At 38.6% G+C, this 19037-nt stretch overlaps 1 protein-coding gene across 2 annotated transcripts in view; it reads right to left on the bottom strand.

Annotated features, from left to right (window-relative positions):
• KIF4A (kinesin family member 4A) overlaps nucleotides 1-19037 on the bottom strand; it is a 133074-nt gene that overhangs the window by 64429 nt on the left and 49608 nt on the right. For both annotated transcript variants that reach the window (XM_074029486.1, XM_005593863.5), the window contains exons 10-13: nucleotides 16189-16250; nucleotides 7678-7810; nucleotides 5873-5931; nucleotides 5652-5757 (exon numbers count right to left, since the gene is read on the bottom strand). In XM_074029486.1, coding sequence (XP_073885587.1) covers nucleotides 5652-5757; nucleotides 5873-5931; nucleotides 7678-7810; nucleotides 16189-16250 — 360 coding nt within the window. The remainder of the gene's footprint in view (nucleotides 1-5651; nucleotides 5758-5872; nucleotides 5932-7677; nucleotides 7811-16188; nucleotides 16251-19037) is intronic.

Below are 19037 nucleotides of genomic sequence, written 5' to 3'. Positions count from 1 at the left end.
CCTGGCTAACACGGTGAAACCCCGTCTCTACTAAAAAATACAAAAAACTAGCCGGGCGCGGTGGCGGGCGCCTGTAGTCCCAACTACTCGGGAGGCTGAGGCAGGAGAATGGCGTGAACCCGGGAGGCGGAGCTTGCAGTGAGCTGAGATCCGGCCACTGCACTCCAGCCTGGGCGGCAGAGCGAGACTCCGTCTCAAAAAAAAAAAAAAAAAAAAAAAGAACTGATCATAAAGATATGGAATCAGGCCGGGCGCGGTGGCTCAAGCCTGTAATCCCAGCACTTTGGGAGGCCGAGACGGGCGGATCACGAGGTCAGGAGATCGAGACCATCCTGGCTAACACCGTGAAACCCCGTCTCTACTAAAAATACAAAAAACTAGCCGGGCGAGGTGGCGGGCGCCTGTAGTCCCAGCTACTCCGGAGGCTGAGGCAAGAGAATGGCGTAAACCCGGGAGGCGGAGCTTGCAGTGAGCTGAGATCCGGCCACTGCACTCCAGCCCGGGCTACAGAGCAAGACTCCGTCTCAAAAAAAAAAAAAAAAAAAGATATGGAATCAATCTAAGTGTATACACACACCACATTTTATTTATCCAATCATCCATTGAAATACCATGGACTACTACTGGAATAGTAGTAGTCACACCATGGAATACTACTCAACCATAAGAAGAATAGAATCATGTCTCTTGCAGCAATGTGAATGAAACTAGAGGCCATTATCTTAAGTGAAATAACTCAGAAAGTCAAATACTGCATGTCCTTACTTATAAGTGGGAACTAAATAATGTGTACACATGGACATAGTGGAATAACAGACATTGGAGACTTGGAAGAGTGAAAGGGTTGGGGGTTGGTGAGGGATGAGAAATTACTTATTGGGTACAAAGTACACTATTCAGGTGACAGCTACAGTAAAAACCCAGTCTTCAGTACTACCCAATTTATCTATGTAACAAAACTGCACTTGTACCCCCTAAATCTAAAAATAGAAAAAAAGAAAAAAGATAAAAAAAGAACAGATCATATGGTATTACTCCAGGTAACTAGGAGGAAAAGGGTAAGCGCTAATTCTTTGGCAAATTATTTTTTGGGGCATTCAAACAACTGCCACCTAGAAGGGAAACCTAAAACTACTTAATAGGGCTAATTTGTTTACAGGCTATCATACTAGCAAGCTCTGTTCTCACCACTGGAATTTAGGCTTTATTTGGTATTGTAAGACATGGATTACCACTTCTGTGTAAGTGATTCTCCAAAGCCCCGGGAAAAGAGAATTATTTCCAGGAAGTCATGTAATTAAGGAGGTCACAGGTGAAAGAGCTATTAGCTCAACAGCTAAGAATTTAGGGTTAGCACATGGAGTCTCTATACCACCCCTATGAAACATTACATAGTTGTTGAAACTTAACTTCTAGTACCTTTAATGTGAGGAGTGAAGAGACCCCTCTTCTCTCGCTCTTTTTTGAGACAGAGTCTTGCTCTGTCACCCAGGCTGGAGTGCGGTGGTGCCATCTCAGGTCACTGCAACCTCCACCTCCCGGGCTCAAATGATCCTCCCACCTCAGCCTCCCAACTAGCTGGGACTACAAGTGTACACCACCACACCCAGCTCATTTTAAAACTTTTTTGTAGACAGGGTCTCACTATGTCATGAAGGATGGTCTAATTTTATTTTATTTTTTTGTAGGGACAAGGTCTCACTGTATTGCCTAGGCTGATCTCAAGCTCTTGGGCTCCAGGGATCCACCTGCTCGGTTTCCCAAAGAGGTGGGATTACAGGTGTAAGCCACTGTGCCTGGCCTGAAGAGATCCTTAATAAGTGCTATTTACAAAGCATTTCCGTTACTCTGCCCAGAAACTCCCAACCAGTGAGGCTCAAAGAGAACTTAAAGGAAGCTTCAGTATTCCCATATCCTTTCTCATAATGATTTATAGTACTGGTGACTCTCCAAGTGCAGGACATACTAAATTATTCTTAAAAAGGATTTTAAAAATCTATAAGGGTTACCCTTTCCTCCCTCCCATGTTTCAATTTTCAGTATAAGGACTAATAAGAGGCCTATCCTAGATTATTAGGGCCTAAAACACTGGCCTTTGGAGACTTTCTCTAGTACCTTCCAGACAGTTAGGATCAAAAGTAGATGGGCTAATCCTTGAAGAAGATATGTTGTTACTGTGGGTTTATCTTTGGCTTTTGGCCCAGAGAAATTTTACAATACTAAGGTTTAAGCTTAGGGCTATGGCGACATGTTCTGCATAAACATGGCAGAATTCTGCCTCTATAATTCTAAATGTAAATATACAACAATAAGATTTATTTCAGTCTCACAGCCCTCTTTCCCCTGATTCCAAGACTATAACCAAGAACCTCTTAAAAATTGTGATTTCAAAAAGGTGATGGTCAGGGAAACAAGGCCAGGGTACATTGTGCTACATCAACCAGCAATGTCCTCCAAGATGAAGTTTGTGTTTGTAGGCTGTACCATTACTGGGCGTGCAAAATGCTTTTTATGGAACTGGTCTTGGAGGAGGGGATATAAACAAAAAAGATCATTTGATTTTGTAGGAACTGAAAGGACTGCTTGAATTTCCTCACAGGTAACTGTACAAGGAGGTTTGCTTGAATTATATTTTAAAGGAAGAAATGGTACAGTTTAGCGCTTAAGGCCCCAGGAAGAATATCTAGGAACAATGGTTGCCTTTATAATGGAAAAGGGGGTGTTCACTAGTCACTTAAAATAAAAATAGTTTTAATCCAGAATGAAGGGCACAAGCACTTACTTTTGAAACATTTTGCTTTCACTGTAGTGAGTCTTAATAAAAGCCACAGGATACATTGTTGTGTATTTCCAAAAAAAAAATATATAGCTGGGAGGGTCTCCGAACAATAGATGTGGAGAACTCTGATTCAGGAGTCCAGCAGGACTCCTGGATAAAAGGGCTTACTCTGCCTAACTGTGACAGTGGATGGAAGGCAGGAACTTCATCAGTTTGTGGCAATCTTTAGCACCCTCCTACTGTGTGTGCCAAGTACATTTTAGTGGCAGACACAGTGATTCTGCAGAGTTCCTCTGAGCCAGCCACCACTAGCAACTCCCTCTACAGGCACACCAGGCACCAGTCATATTGCCAGATTCTCACTGAAGATGCTTTATTCTATTAATTTGGTTCCACGGGTTTCCTTCATCTTTCCCATGTGACTCAAAGCCCCAGAAATGAGGTGGTATTAATCCTCTAAGATCAGTGTGATGGCCATGAACAATGGTGGGTACCCTGGGTCACTATTTCTGAGCTTGTAAGTTTTGGCTCCAGTGGGCTTCTGCAGCCTAGATTATCTTAATACTAAGGCAGCTCACACAAGGTTTTCATATATCAGATGTTTCAGTTGCATTTGAGTGGCATTATAAATGGTGAAATTTAACCTTGTGATAGCCGTTGTCTAACATGTACTCTATACTTCAGCCACATTGAAGTTCTTTCCATTTTTTAAACTTTCATACCTCTTTGCTTTTATATATATCTTTTCCTCTATATATAGTCTAGTCCCTTTTTAAAAAACTTTATTTATTTTATATAAAAACTTCTAAAATTTTCCTTGTGGAGCAGGGCTAACTCATAAGCAGTGCGCCCAGAATTGGCCTGTCCCTTCCCTTTTGTCTGCATGGCAAACTCCTATTCATTTTTAGGACCCAGTTTCTTCTATGATGCCTTCCTGAATTTTCTGGACTAACAGTTAATCACCCTTTGTTTTATGATCCCACTGCACTTTGCTCATATTGCTGATATAAAAGAAAACACACATGAGAGAGGGTTCCCAGTTTTCCTTGCCTTCAACCCTTGCCTCCTTTCCCTGTTCTCCCTATTTTGCCACCTCTCCCACCTGTGAACCTTGACCAACTGAGAAACTGCAAGGCTTGTAAGAACATCTCTCAAAATATAGTAACAGTTATCAGGATAGGATTGCACCAGTATGTTCCTGAGGAAGAGGTATAAAAAAATGAAACAATCTCCAACCAAAAGTTTCACAGCAATTAACATAAAAAACTGTTACCTGAGCTAAACCACAAGAACATACACCCCTTCCTTCTCTTTACTCTATAAAACTCCAATCTTGCTTTACTTGGGAAGTTACCTGGAGTTCAGGCGTGCCCTGAGTGCATCAGCTAAATAATGCTGCTTCTTCTTTTTATTTTTGAGATTAAGTCTCGCTCTGTCACCCAGGCTGCAGTGCAGTGGCACAATCTCGGCTCACTGCAACCTCCACCTCCTGGGTTCAAGCGGTTCTCTTGCCTCAGCCTCCCGAGTACCTGGGACTACAGGTGCATGCCACCACACCCGGCTGATTTTTGTATTTTCAGTAGAAACGGGATTTCACCATGTTGGCCAGGCTAGTCTCGAACTCCAGACCTCAGGTGATCCGCCCACCTTGGCCTCCCAAAGTGCTGGGATTACAGGCATGAGCCACTGCACCCGGCCGAATAATTCTTTTAACCCCTATTTGAATCACTTAAATTATCTCCTTTTGACAGTAATACAGCATTTAGTAAGATTACATAGCTAGGAAGTAGCAGAACTGGCTGCAAACTAGGGTCTGTGTGGTTCTAGAGCCCAGGCTCTCAGTTACTATACCCTGTTAGATAAATGAGCTGTCATCTTGGACAGCTCCTGACAGCTTTACAGTCCTCCTTATTCTAAAACACTGCCTAACAGTCTTTGGGGAATTAACTCATTTAATGTTTTAGAACTGGTCATCATAATGAGTCCTGACAATATTGTATGACACTTTTTTATTTCCTCTTCAAGAATAAATCTATGTGTGGATAATTTTGTGACACAATATTGACAACTCTAGAAAACACTGGGCAAGACCAGGGATGACAGTCTCATGGTTCTGGTAAAATTAAAATCTCTGCCCAAAAGCTAGGAATTACCACCAGGCATTTGCATACACATTACTGTTTCAGAATAATAAACAACAGAGTGTAGACGGAACAAAACCAACCATTACCACTTAACATAGTATGTTATAGTATAATTTCAATTTTTTTTAAAGCATATATGCCTAAGGACTAAGAGATGGAACACCAAAACAAAAATAGATTTTTAGGGGTAGTGGGATTGTGAAAATTTTTCTTCTGGGAAAAACAACAAATAACCACTCCCATCCCCAAAACACACCTGCCACTACTATAATGGTTCTAAAAATAAACAAAAATGGGAACTTATGGTAGAACATTCAAACTTACTTATTATTGGTTATAAAAGAGGCTTATGGTATTCCCTGGTTGCTTTAAGCTGTCAGAATTTAGTTTCTTTAAAATTGGGGTATGATACAAGACCTCTTTTTAAGTTAGCCTACACTGTGAGGACAGCAAATCAATGACTGCTGCTCTTGCTACCTAGGCAATTTTGCACTGCTATGTTGTTGCTTCTGGTATTTGATTAGAATACTGAAATACTAATGTGCATTATATATGTAACCTATGAGTGTTTTAACAAACTCAATATTCAGATCATATCAAATGCTTGTCCTCAAGCAGCTCACAATCTAGTTTTTTCAGCAAAAGGTACAGAGTTAGAAAGGCTCATATATGTCAAGAGAAACAAATGAAAGTAATATGCCTATTTACACTGCCCCTACTTGGCTTACCGATAACTGGGTAATCAATTGCTGCAGGTTACAAATTATCTCTACATTTTCTTTCAATTCCTGGTCTTCCAAAGTCTCTACAAGCTTTTGAAGATCCAGTTTGCAGCTGAAAATTCAAACAAAAAGAACCCAAGGGTTATTCATATGACAAAGGCCAGAGGCTCCATGATTATATACTAAGGTGCTATAGGTTGCTAACAAATATCTGGTGGGCAACTTACGCCGCATGCTGCCTGAGCTCTTCTAGCTTGGCGTTCATTTTTTCATTCGCTTGTTCTGTCTGCAACAAAGACCCAGGAGATCATCAGTGGCAGTGCCTGACAGCCTCACATAATTATGCTCTCCTACTCCTATGAATTAAAAGCTAGGTAAAGAGGCTGTCTCCTTTGCTATAACAGAGGATTTAGTGGGCTTTGGTTATTTTGTGAAAAATGTGTTTTTTAAGAGTCATGGAAATTAGCCCTTCAGTCAACATGAGCTACTAAAAATAGCATCCGAGCAGCTGGGTTTTATGCTTGCCATGAAACTCAGACTATGGGGTGGAGTGTGAAGCCTTAATTCCATAGAGAACTTTGCAACTAGGGGGAAAAAGCAATATTTCCTGGCATGTTAGTCCCTGCTGTTTGCAAAAAACAAAAAACAAAAAACAACAAAAAAAACCCCCCACTTACTTTAAATTGCCTCCTACACTACACTGTTCCCTAGTCCCAGCATAAGGGCATTTAAAACATAAAAGGGCCTCACACTAAATTTGAGCTGAGATTTTTTTTTTTAAGTTATACTATCTGATATGGTAGGCTAGTTTTAGCAAAAGACAGCAAGAAAAAGGGTACGGCACAAGAATGATGGTAGAGAAAGAAGAAACGGCAGAAGGCAGCTTACGTTTTGGGAAGGGTGATTGATATTTTCAGTTTTATTTCAATCACAGTATCTGTAACATGCTGGATGCTATAACAGATCTGGAAAGAATTGTTTATATAGGACAAAAATGTTGTGCTTGTTATGAAGTTCTGACAGGATATCAAACAATAAGCCTATCAGGCAGAGACTGTAACAACCTTATAAAGGTCGGATGAGTATGTGGCTAGAATAAGAAGTAGTTTCTGTTACATCAGCCTCATTCACATACATGTGAAACGCAGCTTCTAGAGTTACTTCAAAGCACAAAATACAGCACTGGAGACAGAAAACTGTATATAAAAATCCCCTCTATCCCATTTTCACCCTCTGTTAGTAATGGACAATACAATGGACGTAGGATTTAGGCCACTTGAAAGAAATCTTTAAGCAGCTTATCTTCCTTGACTAGAGAGCACACTGATGCATGAAGGTGTATATATTACAGAGGTTCAATTATATTTTGGTGGAAACTCATTTTTGCTTCTGGCAATAGCCGTGCTATCAAAAATTGAGTTGTATTTAGACTAGTAGAAAAACCTTAGTGATAGAGCCAGCATGCACTGATCCAGGAGGTTACTGACAGACAGGCAGGTAGTAGGAGTCAGAACTCATGTAATCAGTTATATAGTGATCCACTATTTGGAAATCAACCATATGGAAAATGAATTAAAATTAATTTCCCAGCTGTTATATCTCACCATGGCAGCTGTTAGTATGGGATATGAAATGTGACAACATTAGGGGAAGAGAGATGGAAAATAACTAAAATCTCAGAGAAGGAATGGTTACTTAGTATTATGGATAAAGATTAGGCAGGACTTAAGGTGATAGAGGTACTTGGTTCTTTACTTTCTGGTATTTTTAAATGAATCTATTTTAAAATGGGATTTACATAGATTCTTTGTGGTAGATACATAGGTATTCACTGTACAATTCTTTTAACTTTTTTGTATGTTTGATTATAAGCCCACATATTTACCCCAGAGGGACTCTCTGGAGGATATGGTAATACAAATACATTTCTTTCAACATAACCTGTCTCTCATAATGAAAAGCATGTTAAATATTTTGGAAACTAAAGCCAGTAAATGTTCAGATTGCTAGTAGTTTATTCTTGGGGCCTTACCAAAATGATCCTCTCCAACATCTGGGCTGTCTGACCAGCTGCCTCACTCAGACCACGACTTAATTTTTCATTCTCTTCTACCAGGGACTGATTCTTCTCCATTAGGGATTGTAGATTCTCTGATGGTTCTACACTAAAACAAAGTAAATAACATATTAGAAAAATATCTGATTGATAATACCTATATCAAAGGTGGATAAAAATATATCCCATAGCCCTTTTGGATAGGTAGGGGGATTAAGTTAAAATTATACCACAAAAGTCTGGGAAAAGTGTGTCCAACCCAATCTATCCTCCTACTCAGGTAGAATATTGGGTGTACAATAAACACATCTCTGAAGTACTTCAATGGTTTGGAAAAAGGTAATAATTCAGAGACAGATATGGTTGCAACAGGAATGACTAACCTCTATCTTGACTCTTGGTTAGGATCTTTTCTGTTTGTGTCCTGTAGGTATGAAGTTATAGCTAACTGGAGCTAAAATACATGTTGTCTCCCTTTTCTTCCCACCCTCAATCCCTCATTAAAGATTAGGGAAGTAGAGAAGGGAGAGGTATGGGGGAGGTAGAAGTGACACCACTCAGGGTCAAAATTCAACCTAATCAACATAAATATATTTCCCATTTACTGTAAAGTTTAGGGAAACAGCATTTGAGAAGTCAAAAAGTTGAAATGATGACCAGTAGCCACTAAGAAAACATTTCACAATTCTTTATAAATAAGTGCTCCCTTCTAAATGCTTGCTTTGCTTGAAACTTATGACCCATAGCCTCTTGTTCATTTGTCTATCAATTTTAAATTGCTTAGAGTGAGTCAAGACAACAATGGTGTCCATTTCAAATATGAGGAAAAGGGAGGGTCAGAAATAGCTTGAAGGAATACATATAGGTAAGAACCTTTGGAATGTATACATATCACTTGATATGTTTTTTGTTTTTTGTTTTAATCCAGTGGGATGAAATGTTCAAAAGACTGGAAAACAGGACTGGTTAAAAAAAGATCAGAAGAAATATGAAGATTTGATCTGAGGAAGACTGAGGGGGAAAATGAATAGTTGTAAGGCTATGAAAAAGAGAAAAATAAAGGCCAGGGAACAGCTGTTCTCAATCTCAATAAAGGATAGAAAAGGACTTCAGGAATAAAGTAGATGCCCTCTCACCCATCTTAAGACCTCCATCAATTTTTATAGAAGATCTTAGAAGGCACTTTATCAAAAGTTAATAGCAAGGTCACACAATAAGGTCTCATATGACACTGTTGAGCATTTACTAAGACTCTTATGAAGGAATGTTCAATTAAAATGCAGACTATAAAAATAAGCTATTAGTAAATTTAAGTGTTATTTCCTTATTTATTAAACTGAAAACTTTCATGTGTCATTCATGTAAGCTAACAAGCTGACAAGCTTCAAAGTAATGATACTTTTAACTCAATCGTTTTTTATTTCCCTAAAAAATTTCCAGGATTTCTCTAAATGGGAAAATCATATTTAAGTTTAATTGTTGATTTTTCCAAGGAAAATTTAGCACATAGAAGTAGGTTCTTCATTGTAATTTGAGGCAAATTCTTGAATATTTAAATACTACTGTAATTAATAATAGTTAACACTTCTATAGCATTATGGGCTAGGCTCTATTCTAAATACTTTATATACATTAAATTTTTAAAATTCTCCCAACAGCCCTTATGAGGTAAGTTCTACTGTTATCCCCATTTTACAGTTGGGGAAACTGAGGCACAAAGAAGTTAAATAACCTATAGCCACACAGCTAGTAGGTAATGTGAAGCTGAGATTTGAGCTCAGCAGTCTAGTTTCAGAGTCCATGCTCTTAACTATTATGCTGACTACAGAGATAGGTACTATAAGAACGCAGAGAATCCTGGATATAAAAGTAAGGAAAAAAAAAAGAGTTCTTGGCAAGATTATAGATATATTATAGGACTACATGATATAGGACAGCCATGTAATGGGTAAAATCTTTAAAAGTAAAGCAAAAACAGGACCAGGGCCAAGCAAAGATCAGACTGAAAAAGAAAATATAACAGAAAACCAATGTTTTCACATGCTATTTAATTGCCAAGGCTAGGAATTCAAGTAAACTGAGCATGTGCAAATTGACCAACACTCACAGAAAATAAATACAAAAGCTTCAATAACATGTTAAAAAACAAAAGAACATAGTCTAAGGACAAAAAGTGAAAACATTCATATATGTAAAATGTACTTTTTGTTAACAAGCCTTATAAAATGTCTCTAAAAATATAAATATACATTCTTAAGAAAAGGAGCATCTTTATTTCTCGGTAAAATATTGAACAATTAAGTTTAATTGTTTGATTCATCAACTGTTTCTTAGAATCCATTACTTTTGCAGCTGAAACTATTTCCTTTAGTATATTCTAGACAATCAGAAGTCTGGAACTTTTTGTGCTAAACTGAAAGGAAAGGAAGATGGGTCAATTGCTTCTAAATGAGTATAGTGAGAATAAAATGTAATCAGGAAACCCAGAGTCAATTATCTAAAGGGGGAAAATTAGGAAGAAAGAGGTAGTCATCTCTGGGTGATGAAATTATAGCAACTTTAAGTTTTATTCTCTATACTTCTCTAAATGTTCTACTAGAAGCAATTAGTCACTTTTATAATCAGAAAAAATGAGTAATTGAAAACAAAAATATTGAAAGAAAGTAGGCTCACATCATGCATAAGAATAAATACCAAATGCAAAAATGAAATGTAAAAAATAAAACGACATTATTACTAGAAGAAAACATGGGTGAATTCCTCTTTTTTATTTTTATTTATTTTTGAAACGGAGTCTCGCTCTGTCGCCCAGGTTAGAGTGCAGTGGTTCACGCCATTCTCCTGCCTCAGTCTCCCGAGTAGCTGGGACTACAGGCGCCTGCCACCATGCCCAGCTAATTTTTTGTATTTTTAGTAGAGACGGGGTTTCACCGTGTTAGCCAGGATGGTCTCGATCTCCTGACCTTGTGATCCGCCCACCTCGGCCTCCCAAAGTGCTGGGATTACAGGCTACCGTGCCCGGCCGAATTCCTCTTTTAACCTTGGTGTGGGGAACGGCTTTCTAATTGTGAATCCAGAAGCATGCAGAGAATGTAAATGGTATAGCCACTTTGGAAAACAGTTTGGCAGTTTCATAAAAAGTTAAATATATGACCCAGCAATTCTATTCCCAGGCATTTACCCCATGAAAACACATGTCCATATAAAAACTTACAAGTGAATGTTTGCAACAGCAGTGTTCATAATAGCCAAAAAGTGGAAACAACCCAAACCTCCATCAACTGGTAAATGGATGGACAAATATGGCCTCTCTAGATAATGGAGTACTATTCTGCAAGAAAAGGGAAGTGCTAACACATGCTGTAACATGGATGAACCACAAAATATAAGTGAAAGAAGCCAGACAAAAAAAGACTACATCCTCTATGATTCCATGTACACGAAATGTCTATAATAGGCAAATCTATAAAGGCAGAAAAGAGATTAGTGGTTGCCTTGGTCTGGGAGTGGAAATGAGAGTGATGGCAAATGGGCATGAGGAAATTTTTTGGGGTGATGGACATGTTCTAAAACTGAATTGTGGTGACAGTTGTACAACTCTGTAAATTTAATAAAAATCATTGAATGGTACACATAAGATGACTGAATTTTATGATATGTAAATTTTAGCTCAATAAAGCTGCTGAAAAAATCCAGAGGCAATAAAAAAATAAGCTTTACTACATAACAATGATAACTTTCTGTATGACAACATCATAAAGTAAAAGAAAACTGACAAATTCGGAGAAATTATTTGTAACACACACCACAGACAAAGGGCTAATATCACGAATATATAAAAAACTGTCAAAAATAAGGGCCAAACAGGGTTGCTATTATTAAAAAAACACATTGGTGAGGGTGTGGAAAAATTGGAACTTTTGTGCATGGCTGGTGGAGATGTAAAATGGTACAGCCAGGCTGGGCGTAGTGGCTCACGCCTATAATCCCAGCACTTTGGGAGGCCGAGGCGGGCAGATCACAAGGTCAGGAGATTGAGACCATCTGTGAATGGTGAAACCTCGTCTCTACTAAAAATACAAAAAAAAAAAAAAAAAAAAAAATTAGCTGGGCGTGGTGGCGGGCGCCTGTAGTCTCAGCTACTCAGGAGGCTGAGGCGGGAGAATGGTGTGAACCCAGGAGGCGGAGCTTGCAGTGAGCCGAGATTGCGCCGCTGCACTCCAGCCTGGGTGACAGAGCGAGACTCCGCCTCAATAAATAAATAAATAAATAAATAAATAAATAAATAAATAAAATAAAAAATAAATAAAAAATGGTACAGCCACTATGGAAAACAGTATGGTGGCTTGATTTAAAAATTAAAAACAGAACTACCATATGATCTAGCTATTTACTTCTAGGTATATACCCAAATGAATTGAAAGCAGGGATATGATCAGATATTTGTACACCCATGTTTTTGTTGTTGTTGTTGCTTGTTTTGTGTGTGTGTGTGTGTGTGTTTTTTTTTTTTTTTTTTTTTTTTGAGACAGGGTCTCACTCTGTTGCCTAGGCTAGAGTGAGTGGCATGATCACAGCTCACTGTAGCCTCAGCCTCCCTGGGCTCAGGTGATCCTCTCAACTCCAAGTAGCTGGGACTACAGGTGCACACCATCATACCTAGCTAATTTTGTATTTTTTGTAGAGACGGGGTTTCGCCATGTTGCCCAGGCTAGTCTAAAACTCCTGGGCTCAAGTGATCTGTCCACTTTCGCTTCCCAAAGTGCTTAGGATTACAGGCATGAGCCACCACGCCTGGCCCATGTTTTTTTGTTTGTTTGTTTTTAAAGAGACGGAATATTACTATGTTGCACAGGCTGAAGCTCAGTAGCTATTCACAGGTGCTATCTTAGCATACTACAGCCTTGAACTCCTAGGTTCAAACAATCCTCCTGCCTCATCCTATTGAGTTGCTGGGACTTCGGCATGCACCACCATACCTAGCTGTACACCCATGCTTATAGCAGCGTTTTTCACAATAGCCAAAAGATGTAAGCAGTCCAGGTGTCCATCAATGGATGAATGGATACACAACATACAATGAAATATTATTCAATCTTAAAATCAAAGGAAATTGTGACATATGCTACAACATGGATGAACCTTGAAGACATTATGCTAAGTGAAACAAGCCAGTCACAAAAAGACAAATACTGTATGATTCCATTCATATGAGGTACCTAGAGTAGTCAAATTCATACAGACTGAAAGCAGAATGGTGGTTGCCGGGGGCCAGGGGGAGAGAAAATGAGGAGTTATTGTTTAGTGGGTATAGAGTTTAAGTTTTGCAAGATGAAAAAAAGTTTTGGAGGTGGATGGTGGTGATGGCTGCACAACATTGTGAATGAACTTAAAGCCGTTGAATTGTATGCTTAAAATAATTAAAATGGTAAATTTTATGTTATGTATATATTACCACAATTTATTTTTAAAAAGAGGCCAAAGGACCAAAAAACCCAATAGAAAAATGAGAAAAGACATGGACAATTCACCAGCAAAAGGGATAAAAGTGGCCCTTAAACATAAGAAAAAATGCTCAAATTCACTCATAAGAAATACAAAGTAAAACAACACTGAGATAGCATTTCTCAACTATCAGACTGCCAAAAATTGAACAAGTATGACAATACATTCCATTGGTGAGGCTGTGGGGAAACAGGTTTTCTCATACACTGCTGGTAGGAATGCAAACTGGTACATCTCTTCTGGAGGTGAATATACCTTATAAAGGTACAAATGTACTTACCTTTTGTCCCAGCAATCCAACTTCTAGAAACCTACCCTTAAGATAAACCTCTGACAATACAAAAATATATACACACAAGTTATTCACTGCAGCATGTTTGTAATTGCAAAACATTGGAAACAACCTAAATGTGCATACATAGGAAAGGGGTTGAATTGATATGTATGGCACATGTCCACAATAAAAGTACTATGCACCTGCAAAAAAGAATGAGGAAGACTTCTCTGAACTGGTTAGAAATGATTTCCAGGAAATACTGAACAAAGCAAAGCCACAAAGAGTATAAAATCATTACATACAGTACCCTACCATTCATATGAGAAAAAAAGGTGATATAATAAAATACACAGGTATCTGCTCATTTGTACAAAAGAAATACAAGAAGGCTAAACCAGAAACTAAAGAGATGGGTTAAATACAGGGGTAGGGAGAATAATGGTAGAAAAGAGGTAGAAATAAGGGTGGGAAATAGGAATGGGAACAGAGTTGCAGGGATGGAGAGGGAATGACATTTACCTCACTGAGTGTATCCTTTTTCCTTTTTGAAAAAAATTGTGGTACATGTATGCATTAAGTAGTTTCTCATCACCCACTCCCCTCAAACTTCCTACCTTTCCTAGTTGCCAATGTCAATTGTTCCATACTCTAGGTCCATGTGAACACATTATTTGGCTCCCACTTGTAAGTGAGAACATCCAGTATTTAACTTTGTGTTTCTAAGTTGTTACAATGTACATTATTCAGGTGATGGATACACTAAAACCCCAGACTTCACCACTACACAACATCCATATAATAAAATTGCACTTACATCCCATAAATTTATACAAATACAAATTGGAAAATCATGGGAAACATATAAACATAAAACTTACCATCTTAATCACCTTTAAGTGTGCTATTCACTAGTGTTAAGTATATTCACATTGCTTGCTGTGAAACAGATCTCCAGAATGTTTTCATCTTGCAAAACTAAAATTCTATACCCATTAAACAACTTCCCTTTCCCACCTACCCCCCAGTCCCTGGTAACCACCATTCTACTTTGTTTTATGAATTCGACTACTTTAGATACCTCACATAAGTGGAATCGTACAGTATTTGTCTTTTTGTGACTGGCTTAGTTCACTTAGCATATCTTCAATGTCCACCCATGTTAGCAAGTGACAGGATTCCCTTCCTTTTTAAGGCTGAGTGATATTCTGTTGCATGTATACACCACATTTTATCAGGTCATATGTTGATAGACATTTGGGTTATTCTACCTCTTAACTATTGTGAATAGTGCCACTATGAACATGGTCGTGAAGAAATCTCTTTGAGACCTTGCTTTCAATTATTTTGGATATACACACAGAAGTGGGATTGCTGGATCATATGGTAAGTCTAGTTTTAATTTTTTCAGGAACCTCCATGCTGTTTTCCATAGTGGTTACATCATTTTACAATCCCACCAACAGTGTACAAGGTTTCCAATTTCTCTATATCTTCACATCTTTGTCAACACCTCTTATTTTCAGTTATTTATCTATTTATTTATATAATAGTAGCCATGCTAATGGGCATGAGGTGATATCTCACTGGGGTTTAATTTGCATTTCTCTGCTCTAAGTATATCCTTTTGTATAACTCTGACTCTTAGATCCATTATGTTTCACATACCTAAAATATAAACAAAAAAAAGTAACTAAGATTTCGGGGGAGAGTGCCTAAAAGGGAATACAAACAGTAACTGTGGGAAACGTTATCTTGCTTAGATTCTCTAAGCCTAAAGATAAAAAGAACTGTACAAAAATGCTGTAATCTATTTCATAAAAAGTATTTCCCACAGAGATATAGGCTAATAATTCTGAAACTACTTTATGTGTATAGTAGAACTGAACAAGTAAATAAATAGATTGCAGATGAGAGCTGGGTTTCTTACTGTTGGAGAAAGAAATTACAAGTAAGGAAAGGGGAAAAACCAAAATGAACCCTGTCACATTGGAATAGTATCAGAGGTGTCCGTATAAACTCATGGTTTGTAATATATATGCAGACAGATATATTCAAAAATATAGATGAAGGTATATGTGTATGTTACTACACATGTAGACTATTTCTGAGCTCTACCTGCTCAGAGTGCTTAGAAGCAGTAAAACTCTAGTAACAATAAACACAGCTGGCACTAGTACCCAAATCTTGGTTTCTAAACACAATTTTCCATCGACAAAAAAAGAGAGGAACTAGGGCTCCTTGGAGACATGGCTGATTCCAGAACTGGGGGAGGGAAAATACAAGATGAGTTTGGAAACTCTTGTAGAAATGATCAAAAACTTGAGAAGAGCCAACCTGAAGGAGCTCCTAATGGACAAAGCAGGAACAATTTGAGCAAAAAAACAAATAATAGTGCTGGATGTTAACCCATAGAATAAAATAAATATCCATGAATCTATACAAATATAACTAGATGTCAAACAAATGAGGAAAAAGAGACAGCTCTTCCTCACAATAGAATTCCAATTAATAAATTTCTGAGGCCAGAACTCATGCTCTTTCTGTTACATTAGGCTGCTTTAAACATAACTAAGTCCTAAATAGTCAGCAAAATTGGTAAGATCCTTACCTTGACACCAAGTGCTAGCAGAAACCAGGGAAAAACTATTATTAGGAAAAATAGCCTCTACTAGAATACACAATTAAAATTAATCTATGACTCTTACTTTATAGATCCAGGCAGGGTACCTCCATGGGCTTGTAGCAACAAGACTTGTAGCTGTTGTACCTGGGAGAAGCAAAGAAACATAATCAGCTAGCCACCAACCAAATGCTACTCATCCCTTGGCAGTAAAATTACCACAATTAGCAATAGGGTAATTTTACTAAATGTCTATGAAATCTAAGGCAAATAGCATATCTTAGATACTACCAAAGGCATCATACATAGTTGATGATCCAATGATAACAGGACAATCAGCATTACATGAACAACTATTAAGTAGAAGATGAGTTGTCCATTTTATCTACATCTTAATGAGTTTTTACTGAGCACCTATTTTTCTTCTTTTTTTTTTTTTTTTTGGAGACAGAGTCTTGCTCTGTCGCCCAGGCTGGAGTGCAGTGGCACTTCTGCCTCTCAAGTTCAAGTGATTCTCCTGCCTCAGCCTCCCAAGTAGCTGGGACTACCGGCGCCTGCCACCACATCCAGCTAATTTTTGTATTTTTTGTAGAGACAGGGTTTCACCATGTTGGCCAGCCTGGTCTTGAATTCCTGACCTCAACTGATCTGCTGACCTCATCCTCCCAGTGCGGGACTTAGACGTGTAAGCCACTGCTCCTGGCCTTGAGTACCTATTTTTCAAAATCAGTCTCAGCACTGGGCTAGACAATGTTCGGACATATAAAAATAAAATACGACTCCTACTCTCAAGTTTACAATCTAGTTAAGAAAGATAAGCCTAAAGTCTAAAATAGTAGGAAATAATACAAGACAGAATAAGCAAATTAACAAAAACCAAAATAGTCAAAGGGAGGCTTCATGTAGATGGATCTTAAACCAGAGCGCATGTATAAGCATCCTCTCCCATTCCCTCCTATGACACAAGGGGAGTTGTTCTCCCTCCCAAGACTGGTCTTCTTGCATGTGCTTTGGATTCCTACTCTTCTCGCCATCTTATGAATCTTACTCTGTTATCCCTTCTCTCTTCTATATTTTCAATTTCTCCCTTTCTATAAGATCCTTCCTATTAAGATTAAAACATGTTCAAGTCTCTCCCATCTTAAACAAAACAAAAGCGTCTTCCCCAACCCCATTTCCTATCTCCCTAACCCTATTTCTCTCTTTTTTCACAAAGTTTGAGAGAGTAATACACCAATTGCCTCCATTTTCTTTTGCTCGCCACTCGGTTGCTCCTCGACTAACTCCAGTATGACTGCCTACATCATTCCAATGAAATAACTTGCCCAAGTTACAAATGAGCTGCATGTCACCAAATCCAATGAGAATTTTCCAGTCTTCATTTTACTTGACTGACTGTTTGGTAGCATTTGGCTTACAAGACACATTTTCCTGGTTTTCCTTCTATTCTTTTAACTCATCTTCTAAGTCTCCTTCTTGGTTCATCTTTGCTCCACTTGTCCTTTAAATGGTAAAGTCCCCCAAAGCCAGTAGGAGTTTTCTTACTTACATTCTCCTTATATTCTCTTCTGAATGTCTCATCTCTGCCTCTGGTTTCTATTACCTGAAACTGGTGACTTCCAAAATTACCTCAAGCACAGATCTTTCTGAACTTCAGACTTTTATATTCAACTATCTACCTGATATTTCCACTTAGTTGTCTGGTATCCTCAAACCTGGTGCTTTTCCAGTGTAACCCAGGTGAGTGAATATCCAGTTCCAAATGCCAGAAATCTGGGTGTCATTCCCTTATCTAATTCTTGGTTTCTTCTTTCTATCACTACTGCCAGCACTCTAAGTCCAAGTCATCATTATCTCTCGCTTAGACTACTGCAGTACCTTCTTAAATGATCCCCATGAATCTACTCTTGCTTTACTACATTTCTATATAGCAGCCAGGCCATTGTTTAAAAATATAAATTATCAAGTTACTACCTGGCTTAAATCCTTCTTAACATTGTCCATGAGTCCTGGATCAGTCCTCTGCTTTCCCTCTAGCCTTATCCTGGAATACAGGCACATCTCAGTTTATTGTGCTTCACTTTACTGCACCTCACAGATACTGTGTTTTTTTATAAATTGAAGGTCTGTGGCAACCCTGAATTAAGCAAGACTATTGGCACCATTTTTCCAACAGCATATGCTCATTTCATGTCTCTGCGTCAACAATTTTTTAGCAATAAAGTATTTTTAAATTAAGGTATGTACATTGTTTTAAGACATAATGGTATTGCACATTTAATAGACTACAGTATAGTGTAAATATAACTTTCTATGCACTGGAAAACAAAAAAAATTGTGACTCACTTTATTGCAATATTTGCTTTATTGTGGTGGTCTGGAACCAAGCCCACAACATCCTTAAGGTAAGCCTGTACTCTTTCCTTGCTTTCTGCGCTCTAGCCACACTGGCATTCTTTTTTTTTTTTTTTTTTTGAGACGGAGTCTCGCTCTGTCGCCCAGGCTGGAGTGCAGTGGCCGGATCTCAGCTCACTGCAAGCTCCGCCTCCCGGGTTCACGCCATTCTCCTGCCTCAGTCTCCCGAGTAGCTGGGACTACAGGCGCCCGCCACCTCGCCCGGCTAGTTTTTTGTATTTTTTAGTAGAGATGGGGTTTCACCGTGTTAGCCAGGATGGTCTCGATCTCCTGACCTCGTGATCCGCCCGTCTCGGCCTCCCAAAGTGCTGGGATTACAGGCTTGAGCCACCGCGCCCGGCCCACACTGGCATTCTTTGAGGTCTTCAAATGCACTATTCTTCTGTCCTATCTCAGACCCTTCCAGCACTTGCTATATGGCAAGTACTGTTCTAAGTGCTTTACATGTATTAACTCATTTAACCCTCGTGAAAACCCTAAGAATAAGGTATTATTATTATTTCTACTGTACAGATAGGG

This window comes from Macaca fascicularis, chromosome X (assembly GCF_037993035.2).
Source record: "Macaca fascicularis isolate 582-1 chromosome X, T2T-MFA8v1.1".
Taxonomy (NCBI): domain Eukaryota; kingdom Metazoa; phylum Chordata; class Mammalia; order Primates; family Cercopithecidae; genus Macaca; species Macaca fascicularis.
The sequence above is the reverse complement of the archived record's forward strand: the minus strand, read 5'-3'. Positions and strand labels throughout refer to the sequence as shown.